Genomic DNA, 13159 nt, shown 5'->3' with positions numbered 1-13159 from the left:
ACTAACCTGGCCACAACCCTGCCTGATTGTTGTGTCTGGGTATAGGAGAATGGTAGATCCCGCTACTGTAAATAACCGTGCTGTTCCTGTTTCAACCTGAATAAAGTTGGTTTTGCTAAAGTACTGAGACTCAGCCACACCAGGAAGTGCTGCAAGAAGGTCATCAAGGAGCACTTGGAGCACATCTGGATGAACTATAAAAGGGGCCACCTCAATCCATTCGAGGAGCCAGAGTTGGGAGGCAGAGGACAGAGCTTGAGAGGAGAAGATGTGGAGGAAGAGTATGGAGAGAAGAGAAAGAAAGACGGTTCTGAGTTTATTGGTTTGTTTGGGATTGTGCATTGTATGCTGTGAAGAAGGAAGAGCAAAATAAATGTGTGTGATTTTGGACTTCTGTGGTCTGTTTGTCTGTAGCTGGGCTGATCTTTTCACAATATGTATATATACTGTATGTATGTGTGTATATATGTGTTTGTGTATGTATACATATCTGTGTGTGCACAAATGCATTATGGGTTTTGTCTAAAGACAAGTTTTAAATATTCATATTGCCTAGAAATTTAGTATAATAAAACAATCAGTAACAAACAAAAACAGATCCTTACCTCAAGGTACGTATTCAAATGAGCTTTCATCAAATTCACATCAGAATGTATTGCATACATAGAATTCACTTTAGTCAATATTTTGCTGTAAATGGAATCTTGTGAAAAAATATGTTTTTCCATATCAAACTGAGACTGCAACATTTTTTCAGCTTTCCGGAATTCTTTTTCCAAAATATCTCCAATCAAGCTCTGCAATTTTGGAAAAAAGTAAAATATTAGAGAAACAGATAGCACTTCATTTGTCTTCTGGGTGAATTTTAGCTTTGTACAGAATTTCAATCAATGAAGAAGAAAATAAATATTATTATGGTAACAAACAACAACCCACTTCTCAAATGCATACCATGATAACTAAAGAGAAAAAACTTCTGATTTGACTAAAGATAGAAAGAGCAGTCATTATCACAGTGAGGCATTATGCAGATGTATTGCTGTTGGTATGAAGGAGCCCCAGGAGCGTTTCTCACCACATTTCTGCTGAAAGATTCATTGGCTGAAAGTTTTCAGTGTTAGTGTATCAGAGATTGCCACATTGTTCATAATGTCACTCAGTTTTGTTACAAATCTCTCTTTTGCTACTACCTTCAGGGGGTACGGACTGCATCCCATAGTAGACCTTCCCCTTTTAATTAGACCCACCAAATTAACAAGCTATCTTAATAGAGTAAACTATTATTACAACAATAATACACAATAGTATATTAGCTTTAAGGTGGAAGTACAGGTAATTACTGAACAAGTTTGATTGATGAGATCAATACACATTAAACTATTTCATTTCCTGTGAGATGAATGAGAACAAACAGTTGGCATGGTTTTGAGCTTGTTTATTTATTTTTTTGTTCATTATCCTGTTATAATTTTATATGTAAATGTTTTTGTTAAGATCATTTCTTTGACATTTAGTTTCCCATTAAGTGTTTCTAGGTTTTTGATTTTTTTTTTTAAGCTTATAGTTGTGCTTGAAAGTTTGTGAACCCTTTAGAATTTTCTATATTTCTGCATAAATATGACCTAAAACATCATCAGATTTTCACTCAAGGCTTAAAAGTAGATAAAAAGAAACCAATTAAACAAATGAGACAAAAATACTATACTTGGTCATTTATTTATTAAGGAAAATGATTGAATATTACATATTTGTGAACCTTTGCTTTCAGTATCTGGTGTGACCCCCCTTTGCAGCAATAACTGCAACTAAACGTTTCCGGTAACTTTTGATTATTCCTGCACACTGGCTTGGAGGTATTTTAGCTCATTCCTCCGTACAGAACAGCTTCAACTCTGGGATGTTGGTGGGTTTCCTCACATTAACTGCTCGCTTCAGGTCCTTCCACAACATTTCGATTGGATTAAGGTCAGGACTTTGACTTGGCCATTCCAAAACATTAACTTTATTCTTCTTTAACCATTCTTTGGTTGAACGACTTGTGTGCTTAGGGTTGTTGTCTTGCTGTATGACCCACCTTCTCTTAAGACTCAGTTCATGGACAGACGTCCTGACATTTTCCTTTAGAATTCTCTAATATAATTCAGAATTCATTGTTCCATCAATGAAGGCATGCTGTCCTGGCCCAGATGCAGCAAAACAGGCCTAAACCATGATACTACCACCACCATGTTTCTCTGATGGGATAAGGTTCTTATGCTGGAATGCAGTGTCTTCCTTTCTCCAAACATAACGTTTTTCATTTAAACCAAAAAGTTCTATTTTGGTCTCATCCGTCCACAAAACATTCTTCCAATAGCCTTCTGGTTTGTCCATGTGATCTTTAGCAAACTGCAGACGAGCAGCAATGTTTTTTTTGGAGATCAGTGGCTTTCTCCTTGCAACCCTGCCATGCACACCATTGTTGTTTAGTGTTCTCCTGATGGTGGACTCATGAACATGAACATTAGCCAATGTGAGAGAGGCCTTCAATTGCTTAGAAGTTCCCCTGGGGTCCTTTGTGACCTTGCCGACTATTACACACCTTGCTTTTGGAATGATCTTTGTTGGTCGACCACTCCTGGGGAGGGTAACAATGGTCTTGAATTCCCTCCATTTGTACACAATCTGTCTGACTGTGGATTGGTGGAGTCCAAACTCTTTAGAGATGGTTTTGTAACCTTTTCCAGCCTGATCAGCATCAACAACTCTTTTTCTGAGGTCCTCAGAAATCTCCTTTGTTCGTGCCATGATACACTTCCACAAACATGTGTTGTGAAGAACAGACTTTGATAGATCCCTGTTCTTTAAATAACACAGGGTGCCCACTCACACCTGATTGTCATCCCATTGATTGAAAACACCTGACTCGAATTTCACCTTCAAACTAACTGCTAATCCTAGAGGTTCACATACTTTTGCCACTCACAAATATGTAATATTCGATCATTTTCCTCAATAAATAAATGACCAAGTATAATATTTTTGTCTCATTTGTTTAACTGGTTTTTCTTTATCTACTTTTAAGACTTGAGTGAAAATCTGATGATGTTTTAGGTCATATTTATGCAGAAATACAGAAAATTCTAAAGGGTTCACAATCTTTCAAGCACAATTATAATTTACTTTTTTTATCTTGTTATTTTCTTTGTGTTTAGCATGGTGAACCAAAGGGTGTAGTGCCACGTGATGCTGCAGCTGTGGGCACCATCCTGAATATATAGCATATAAAACAATGAAGTGCCTCATTAACTGCTGCACATGTTGTTTGGCACACTTTGTTTAGAATCCTCATCTGATTGGTAAATTCTTGTTATTGATACTTCATTTTTTGGATTTTGCTCACGCTCTCTTGAGGATACTTTGAGGCAACATTTTATTATTTTCAAGACTATATTTTGAAATTCTCTTCTTGTTTTGTCTTTGAGATTTTGTTTTTAAACAAAGTATAGATACACTGTTCTGTTAATTGGGCTAAGATTTTCTTGGTTCCCCTCTCCCTTTCTGAGTCTTATAGACTTGTTCTTTTTCAAGCTTGCAGAGCACATGATTCCTTTTGAGTTTTAAGGGCAGAGCTACTTTGTACTTCTAGGCCTATCTTAGATATTCAGCCATTTTTGAGTTTTGCAGGCACAGATATCATAACTCAATATTGCTTTCCTTTGTAAGTCACTTTGGATAAAAGCATCTGCTAAGCAAGTAATATAAATGTTTTCAACCTGCATCTAGTGTTGCAGGGAGAGGCCCACTCCTCTGTGATCATGAGCAGGATTAAGAGGGTTAAGTAAATGGACAGATAGTTATTTTCTTAGTCTAAACATGCATGTTTAAGACATTAGATTTTTTTGCCAAGAGATTAATTTTTACAATATTTTAAAAAGGACGCCTGATATTATTATAATGGAGATTTTAAGTGAACTGTGTATGGTTTGATGAGGACATGGTTTTGAACAGCACATTGTCACTAGTAACTTCCAAAGCAGATTATATTTCAATTGTGATGTTGTGGTAGTTTCTGCAAAAGGAATATTTCCATATGTAAACCACCCAACACTAGAGTCCTCATTCATAAAGCAATTGCACATTAATTTCCATAATCATTTTGTGTTTTAACAAAATGAATGTAGGTAAATGCATCAGTGTTGGAGTTTACAATTAATTCTTGTTAAGAACAAAGAAACAGCTATGTATGCCATTCATCAAATACAGCTGTAATTGAACAGTGCCATATTGTAAGCTGGCAGTTGTTTCCTTGAAACCTATATAGTGGGGTAATGAAAGAAAGAAATCTTACAAACAGAAAATTCTTGTAATATTGGAGCAATACTGTTTTCATTTGTGTGTTTTTGTTTTCCTTTAGATTCCTAATTTTTTGCTATAGTCTAACACTATGCTATCATGTTAGCTGGTAGCTGTAAATTGACCTGGTGCTTATATCAGCAACATTAGTTGCAAGGCTGAAACCATCCCCGAAAGGGACATCAGTCCATCTCGCCACACATGCTGTACTTGTGTACTCACAGGTACACACAGCCAATTTAGTATCATTAAATAATCTGGACATCTTTGGGATAGGGAAGGATGACGGAATAACCAGGAAAAAAATCCATGCATTGTAAAATACACATACGTCCTGTTACCCAAAAATGTTATCAAGCATGTCACGCCTTTTTAATATTACACTTGGATTTATAGTTATTTGCCATTTTTAGACAATATCACAAAATAAACACTAAAAACTGTTTGTCAGATATGTCAGAATTAAACTTTTCCCTGTGCAAACCTGGTATTTTATTGCCATAGAGTAAATCCTACTGCTTCATAATTGCATTTACTTATGGGATGGATAAAATAACAGATACTCCACATGAAAACGAGTTTTATTTAGAAATTACTAGATTACAATTACAAAAGCAGCTGCAAAAGTGAGTTTCATTAGGTTGATTGAGAATTAGAAGTTTTTGTCTGCTATAAATAATGTCTGACATTTACCACTTTTATATGTGTTTTCAAAATGTTGGAACTAGCAGAGACCCAAAAAGGCCAAATAGGCAGTGTCGGAATTTCAGGTGCATTGGTCACAAAACCTGCATGCATTTTTTCATGTGCCACAGGAAACATACACAAAAAGAATGATAGCATATGGCATTCCTGGACAAACTGCATCAGCACAGAGAAACAGCTGTCACAGTTCGAGGCTTACTGAGAAGGATAGATGTACACTTCCCATGATAGCTGCTAAATGGCACAAAACGACACCCCCAAACCTGCCTAAAAATTGAACCACTGAATCTATGATTCAGATTTAATAAAACTGTATTTTACAAGTTTCACAAAGGTCTTATATTCGGAAAATATATATATTCAAAGTCACAAAGATGCATAACTTGGTATAAGGGGCAACAAATATAGACCCCCTGAGCAATAGAGAAAAGTAATTTGGTCTATTGGAGTCATCTTTCGCCAGAATTCTTACATCTATATGAATCCAAATCAATTTACAATTATTTGCTGCCAACTATTAAACATAGAAAAACCTCTGTAATGATATATACAGCCATTGTGAGTCATTAGGTCAGGGTCAAGTAATGGCCAAACAATATAAGACCAATTGAAAGGACCAGTTCCACTCAAGAGCAAATATGATGTTTCTTTATTCCAAGATAATAATTCCCATTACACACTGCAAAAACTCAAGAGAGGTTTCATGAATGAACTCCGATGCCTTCAGTGTCCTCCCCAGTTGCCAGATCTAAACATTGTTGAACTTTTATGGGACTTTCTGGAGTGCTGAATGAAAAGTAGATTACTGCTTCCTTTATTCTTCAAAGAACTGGAGTGCAGTACCCCGCTACATACTATTCCGATCTTAGAGGACAGCATTCCAAGAGACCTTGCTCTTTATAAGATGTTTGATAGTAGTATATGTTAGGTCTTTCCATTATTTTATTAGAATTTTAACTCTCATGCACAAGCCTTATTTTAAAAGTAAAAAAAGTATATATAATCTTACCTTTATCACCTGGAGTAAGTTTGGAAATCTTTCAAAGTGAGTCTTTGCAGTCTTTGTATATGCTGAATACATTAGCTCTGTAAAATAAATGTTACACCTCAATATTATTATAGATTATAAGAACATTACTGAGCATTAAGTAATAGTTCTTACTAGGTTTATCAAATGATTATAGAAATAAGAGTTATTTACAACGTACACTGTGATTAATTGTGTGTTTAAATTTACATGGATGAAGCTTCAATTTAAGAGTTTCATATGAAAAAATACAAAACTGTTTTTAAGGGTAAAGGAAAACAGAAAACATTTGTAAATTTAGTTTAATTGTATTGTGTTTGGTCATGACATAACACATGGCAAACAAAATAAATCTACACAAACAAAATGAGACTAGGCCAGGAGTTTCTGGAAGAGCCCTGATGTCTATAAGGTTTTGTTCCAACCAGTTTCTTGAGCAGAAGGAAATTCTTGCTGTTACCAGAACTGTCTACTTTGTCTGATGATTTCCCTCTTCTGTTGTTCTGTAGTCGCAGAAATTACAAACATTATGGGCCATATCTCTCCATGAACTTCACACTGAAACTGTAATGTTTAATGCACAGGTGTTTATTTAGTCTTTGTTCTTTTTTTCATTATAGTTGTTTAACAGGCTAGGCCGTTATTTGTTCATTTTTTACTTAATTGTTAAAAATAAGTTGCATACAACAGTAAGAGCAGCTATATTAACATTATTTGCACATGTGTATTTGTATCAAATAGACATGCGTATGAATCCGGAGAAAGAAATTCCAGGATGGAGATATTAATAATAGATTCCAGGTTACAAAATATTTTGTTGATTTTTTTCCCCAGAAAGTAAAATATACACTGTCAGATTTTTTAAAGCAATAAAATATTCCTCTAACAGAAAGAATTAATTTCACATACACATAAAGTTTGTGCAATGACCTGGATCTGTGACTGCATAGTCTCTGCACTCCTTTATCTGATGTTATGATTTCATAGCCATCAGTCTTAGTTTTAAAGGAGTGATAAGGCAGCAAAATATTTTTACATGATGTATGCTGACTCACCTTTCTGAAACCACAAATTCCTCTCGGCCTTAATATACTCTAGCATCATACACGTGTGACAACTCACATATGCACTGAATGGCTGATTTGATCCTTTAAAATCTGCTCAGGTTACTCGGTAAGCCCAGTTAAAATAATTGTCAGTTATTTCTTTCCTTTAATCATCCATTGTGTTAATCTTCATTCAGAAAAGAGTGTCTACCAACAACCTTGTTCCTTCAAAGTGGTGCTGTATCATGCTTATTTAATCCATTTTTAACTGAAGGATCATAAACATTCAAAGTAATGTGACTGCATGTTAAAAAGTCTATTTAAAATGATTAGCAAAGATGAAATGAAAGCAAAGAGCTTCATAAATGAGCTGAAATGGGACTGAAACATGCCAATCCAGCATCTATGAGCATGTGAACACCTACATTCAGAAAATATGAACACAAATAAATGGTGGAAATTGAAAGCTGGTTTCTATGATGTGGACACAGTCATTCAAGACCTACGTTATACTAATCATACCTTCCTGCTTTCTCAGATGGCATAATACTTATGAAGTGTAAATGTTTATCCCTCTGTTAATGTAGAAATTCTCTTATACTTCAGTTTTCTTTCATATCAAAAAGTTATACATATTAACTGGCAAATCAAAATTGACTTGGTATAATTGGGTATGTGTCAGTATATACAGCGATCATCCAAATCTTGTTCCTGAGTGTGTAGCTGGAATGGGCTTTAGAAAGGTAAGTGTTTAATGGTTAAACTATTAGATTGATCGGATACTAACGTTACCATATTTTCTTTTAAACTGATTTCTTTTAGAAGATACTTTTCAGAGTAGCAGTAAAGAAAATGGTACTTTATAAGGATAAGGGTAATTTATATTCTGTAGCTTTGTAGTATATTTGGAGTCTTTACTTGAGTCATCATTTAAGACTGCTCCTGGAGAATGAGAATTTTAGACCACCCTATGCAAAGTATTGTTACCACGACTACCATTAGGTTAACACTAGAATTACCAGAGCCTACGAAAAAACTCGTAATTCTGTCCCACTTTAAACTGCTTCTTAAATCCCTTCACACCTCTCCGCCAGCGTCCTTTGTCTTCTAAATGTGCTGATAAAGAGAAGCTTGGAGCAGCCGGCTATTCCATCCCCCCACCAATTTAGAACGTGCACGAACTTCTCCCAGCTCATGCCTTGATTGAGTATCTGGGAGTGAAGTGGAGTTTTAGAGTGGAAATAATAGATCGTTATTTGGAACACACACATTTCATGTGTGTTCCGTTTCTACAGTAATCTGTGTCAACACATTGTTAAAACAAACGTTTTTTATATTCTAGTAGTAGATGACAAAATGTAGGCATAAACTATATAATGTATGAAGCCTGAAGTCCAAATAGCAAAGAAACATTTTCACAAGAATAACACAATTGCGCTTTTATTCAAAAATATAATTGCAGAAACAAAAAGCCGCCTTAACATGCGACATTGACACTACTTTATTATAACTGCCTCTGTGGTTTAATAGACTCAGCCCCCGCTTGGCAATCAAGAGGTCACGAGTTCGATCCTGCACCCCTCCGTTTTGAGAAGTAAACTGCTCTTAGTCTTACTGTTTTAGAATAAAAGCATACATTTGATTTCAGTCTGTAACAGCCGGTGCAATTTATGATCCTTGTAAAGGTTAGCTTTTTTTTTTAATTCACTTTTCATTCTCTCAGTCGCGTTCAGAATCAATCCATACAACCCCATCTGACACGGCTGTTTTCACTAAAGACGCGCTATAGCTCTGCAGTGTACCATGATGCATACTAACGCCAAACACAACCCCCAGGTTCTGACACACAAACGCTAGCGAAGCTGCCTTCTTCGTATCTCACCGTCACTTGATTTTCTTTTTATTCAGTTTTATTGAGTGTTCCTGCCAGTCCCCGCATGTTGCTGTATGCTGTTTCTTTTGTACTCCAGGACATGCAGAGGAAAGAATGGTAAAAAGCAGTAACTTCGGCGCTATATGCAATCATCAGACACTCCCCATCTGCACGTGTCGTTCAAACACAGGAACATATATTGGTGTAAAAGTATAACAAAAGTGCACTTTTATTCAAGTGCACTTTTCCATCGCCTTTTCCTGTAAGAAGCAATGTACACACTTCTCTCTATGCTGTGGTTTCTATTACACACCTGAAAGAAAGAGACAATACATGTGAAAATATAATCGCACTAATGCAATATTATTTGAAAATGAACAGCGTCAGATCGGGTGTGAATTTATGCAGGAACTGGAAATTCTCTGATGCGGACCTTCCCCAGGGAAGAAAGTACAGTGTCAGGTGCTCATTCAGTGTAATAGGAACCATAGCACAGAGAGGTGTGTACACGGCAACAAGTAAATGTAGGAAGGACGGTCCTTGGGTGTGTGGGAATTGTTAATATTTGAATGTGATGATTTTATATAGCTCGGAATGAAAATCTGCACTTCTTAGCATTGCACCATGCAAGCTGTCGTATCAATCGCCTACTGTAACTTGCTTTCTTTTTTCTTCGGTTATACAGGTAGTTTTGAATAAAAGTGCACTTGTTTTGTTTGCGAAATGAAGTGTCTGCGTGCACTTTTCGTGGCATTACACGTGTATTTTTTGAGCATGCCCGTTTGAGCAGTATAAAAAGTATTGAAAAGTATAACAAAACAACAGGCAGATGGGGAGTGTCTGATGATTGCATATAGCGCCGAACTTACTGCTCTTTACTATTCTCTCCTCTGCGTGTCCTGGAGTACAAAAGAAACAGAATACAGATGCGCTATAGCTCTGCGTTGTACCACGATGCATACTAACGCCCGCTGTTGGAGGCCACTGACATTTTCCCTCCTCATCTTTTCTGACTGTTTTTTCACTATTTTTGCAGTTGGCTATGGTCAGTGTCACTAATGGTAGCATGAGGCGATACCTGAACCATACAGAGGTTGCACAGGTAGTCCAGCTTCTCCAGGATGGCACATCAATATGTGCCATTGCCAGAAGGTTTGGTATGTCTTCCAACACAGTCTCAAGGGCATGGAAGAGATTCCAGGAGGCAAGCAGTTACACTAGGAGAGCTTGAGCGGGCCATAGAAGGTCCTTAACCCAACAGCAGGACCAGTATCTGCTCCTTTGGGCAAGGAGGAACAGGATGAACACTGCCAGGGTCCTACAAAATGACCTCCAGCAGGCCACTGGTGTGAATGTCTCTGATCAAACAATCAGAAACAGACTTCATGAGGGTTGCCTGAGGGCCCGATGTGGGCCCTGTGCACACTGCCCGGCACCATGGAGCTCGATTGGCATTTGCCATAGAATACCAGAATTGGCATGTCTAGCACTGGTGCCCTGTGCTTTTCACAGATGAGAGCAGGTTCACCCTGAGTACATGTGACAGACGTGAAAGGGTCTGGAGAAGCAGTGGAGGACATTATGTTGCATGTAACAGCATTCAGCATGACTGGTTTGGTGATGGTCTGAGGAGGCATATCCATGGAGGGATGCACAGACATCTTAGAAAACGGCACCTTGACTGCCATTAGGTACCGGGATAAAATCCTTGGACCCATTGTCAGAACCTATGCTGGTGCAGTGGGTCCTGTTTCGGTCCATACGATGCCGCTAGGTTGCACCTCAGACTGTCCAGGAGCTCAGTGATGCCCTGAACATTGTCAGGCATGCATACAAGCATGTGAGGGCCATACAAACTACTGAGCATGATTTTGAGTTGCTGCAAAAAAAATTTTCACTTTGATCTTCGGGGTGTCTTTGAATTCAGCCCTCTGTAGGTTGATAATTTTCCTTTCCATCAAACGATGTGGCATCCTTTCATTCCTAACACATTACCCAGTCCATATCAGTATAGATATCCAGTATAATTTATTTCCCATTGAGAGCTGATGTGTTTTTAAAGTGTTCATTTAATTTTTTTACCAGTTATATATAGAAGGGCTCGAGTGACTGTAATTCTACATTCGCTCCAAGGGTTGGCGCTGTGTCCTAATGCCTTTTCTCTTCCTCCCTCTGCAGACTGGATGACGGACAGCTACAACACCTCTGAAATCACTTCTGGTGTCTTGCTCCTGGACCCACCTCTTTTTGACTCCGCCGTCTTTACTAGTTCACTTGGAACTCTGGTCTGAAGAGGCATCTCTGCAATTATTGTGTGCTTATCTCTGATTTTGATTTCACCAATTATATGGAGTGACCACATATAGTACCGTTGTCTTGTACTATACATATATAGCAGCCATCCCCTGCGGATCTCCTTGCATAGTAGTTAAACAGGACAAACTTTAAAAATCAACAAACAAAAAGGTATTGCTAGTTAAGCGGAGGCAATGTACACTCCAAAACACAGAGGTAGACCAACTCCCCACTCCTGACATCACGTTTCCCCTTCCCCACAGCCCGCAGCCTCTGTCTCGGATTAGTGTGAATATATCACTCCTGCAAGCAAACTTTGATTCTTAGTGCGATGAGAGAAGTCACAAAATCAATCGGAGTGTTCAAGCAAATTCTACAGATAAAACCCAATCTAAATCTGTTAAATAGTTTTCTCGTTCAGTAGCTAAGCAGATGTAAGATGCGCCCCGAGGCTGGTGCGTGAGTGAGGAGGGCCCTTCCTACCACCCCATGGACCTGCCGCGTCTCTCTCAGATTCACGCAAATAAATTGGTACCACAAGCGAACTATGATACTTAGCAAGATGTGAAAAGTCACAAAATCAACCGGAATGTTCAAGCAAATTATAGAAAAAAACCTTATCTAAATCCATTAAGTAGTCTTCTCATGAATAGCAGACAGAAAGACGTTGGATTATTTTTGATTGTAAGATGACTTTTTTCCTACCTGAAACCGCATTCAGTAACTTAAAGGATGGAGCTTCTAAATTTTCAATTTGCTGCGTTATAAATTTCTCAAAAGTTGAATAACTGATAAATCCTGGAAGCTCTTTTCCTCTGTTTTTCTTCATGAAATCTTCTATATTAGAATGTTCACCTCTGACTAGAAAGAAGAAGTAGACGTGTAATTTAGGGTGTAATCCAGCATAGGTAAAATAGATTTACAGTACATTTGGTTACAGATGAATACTTGACAAATGACAAACTATGGCTGGTAAAGGCAGTAACTTGTAGGTATGTCAGAATTTGAAACAGTTTATTTAATGTAATCCACAAAACCTGTAATAATGTTAACTTTTAAGTAATAAGCCTTTCAGTTAGACATTAATGAATTGATACAGAATTGTATTGGTAATATGTAACAACTAAAGATATTATGTTTTTCTTGTTCAGTTTTAATAATGCAAACAGAAATACACAAAAAACTTCATAATAATATAACAAATTCTTCAAAAAATGAAGTCTAGGTATTACTTGCCCTGGAGTCTGTTTACCATGAAATGAAAGGTAAAGCAGGAGCAATCAAAAATAATTGTCAAGGACAATTCAAGGCTCATTTGCCAAAGAAATGTGAGAGCAAAATAACTGTCAAAAGGTTAAAACACTAGACCAAAAATTGATTACCAAAAAACAAGTAAGAAATCATAAACCAAAAATAATATAATATCTGTCCCTTACAGATTTTTTGGATTTTACTTAAAGGTTTGGATGCTAAATACTGCACACCAGCATCTTAAACAGGTGGAATATGATGATATAATATGTTCTGTGGCTTTCATGTCACATGATTGGGTGGGTACCTCAACAATTAACAACATGGCTCTTGTCCTAAAACACATACTCTAAATGTGCCCATCTAGTTTCTCAGGAAAACATTTATGAAACAAATATGACTGGTGAGGTGTATCAACTTCAGTGGCAGGAATACAAGAGACTAGAGTGTGCAGTTTCTATCCTTGATACATGAAACGTAGAATGTATCTTGAAGAAATCAGGAAAAGCCAATTTAAACGCAACTGCACCAGCTCATTAAATGACAGTATAAGGACTAGTGCATCCGGGTGTGAATCTCTCAGGCAGTTTTTTTAAATATAGTGAGTCATACCATCCGATGTACTTT

The 13159-nt window shown here is 37.2% G+C and overlaps 1 protein-coding gene across 2 annotated transcripts in view; it reads right to left on the bottom strand.

Moving 5' to 3' along the window:
- The window catches only part of LOC120523067 (interferon-induced GTP-binding protein Mx-like), a 42732-nt gene that overhangs the window by 5964 nt on the left and 23609 nt on the right, over positions 1-13159 (bottom strand). For both annotated transcript variants that reach the window (XM_039744025.1, XM_039744026.1), the window contains 3 exons: positions 11987-12142; positions 6050-6126; positions 606-797 (listed from right to left, as the gene is read on the bottom strand). In XM_039744025.1, the coding sequence (XP_039599959.1) occupies positions 606-797; positions 6050-6126; positions 11987-12142 (425 nt within the window). The remainder of the gene's footprint in view (positions 1-605; positions 798-6049; positions 6127-11986; positions 12143-13159) is intronic.

This window comes from Polypterus senegalus, chromosome 2 (assembly GCF_016835505.1).
Source record: "Polypterus senegalus isolate Bchr_013 chromosome 2, ASM1683550v1, whole genome shotgun sequence".
Lineage (NCBI taxonomy): Eukaryota > Metazoa > Chordata > Cladistia > Polypteriformes > Polypteridae > Polypterus > Polypterus senegalus.
The sequence above is the reverse complement of the archived record's forward strand: the minus strand, read 5'-3'. Positions and strand labels throughout refer to the sequence as shown.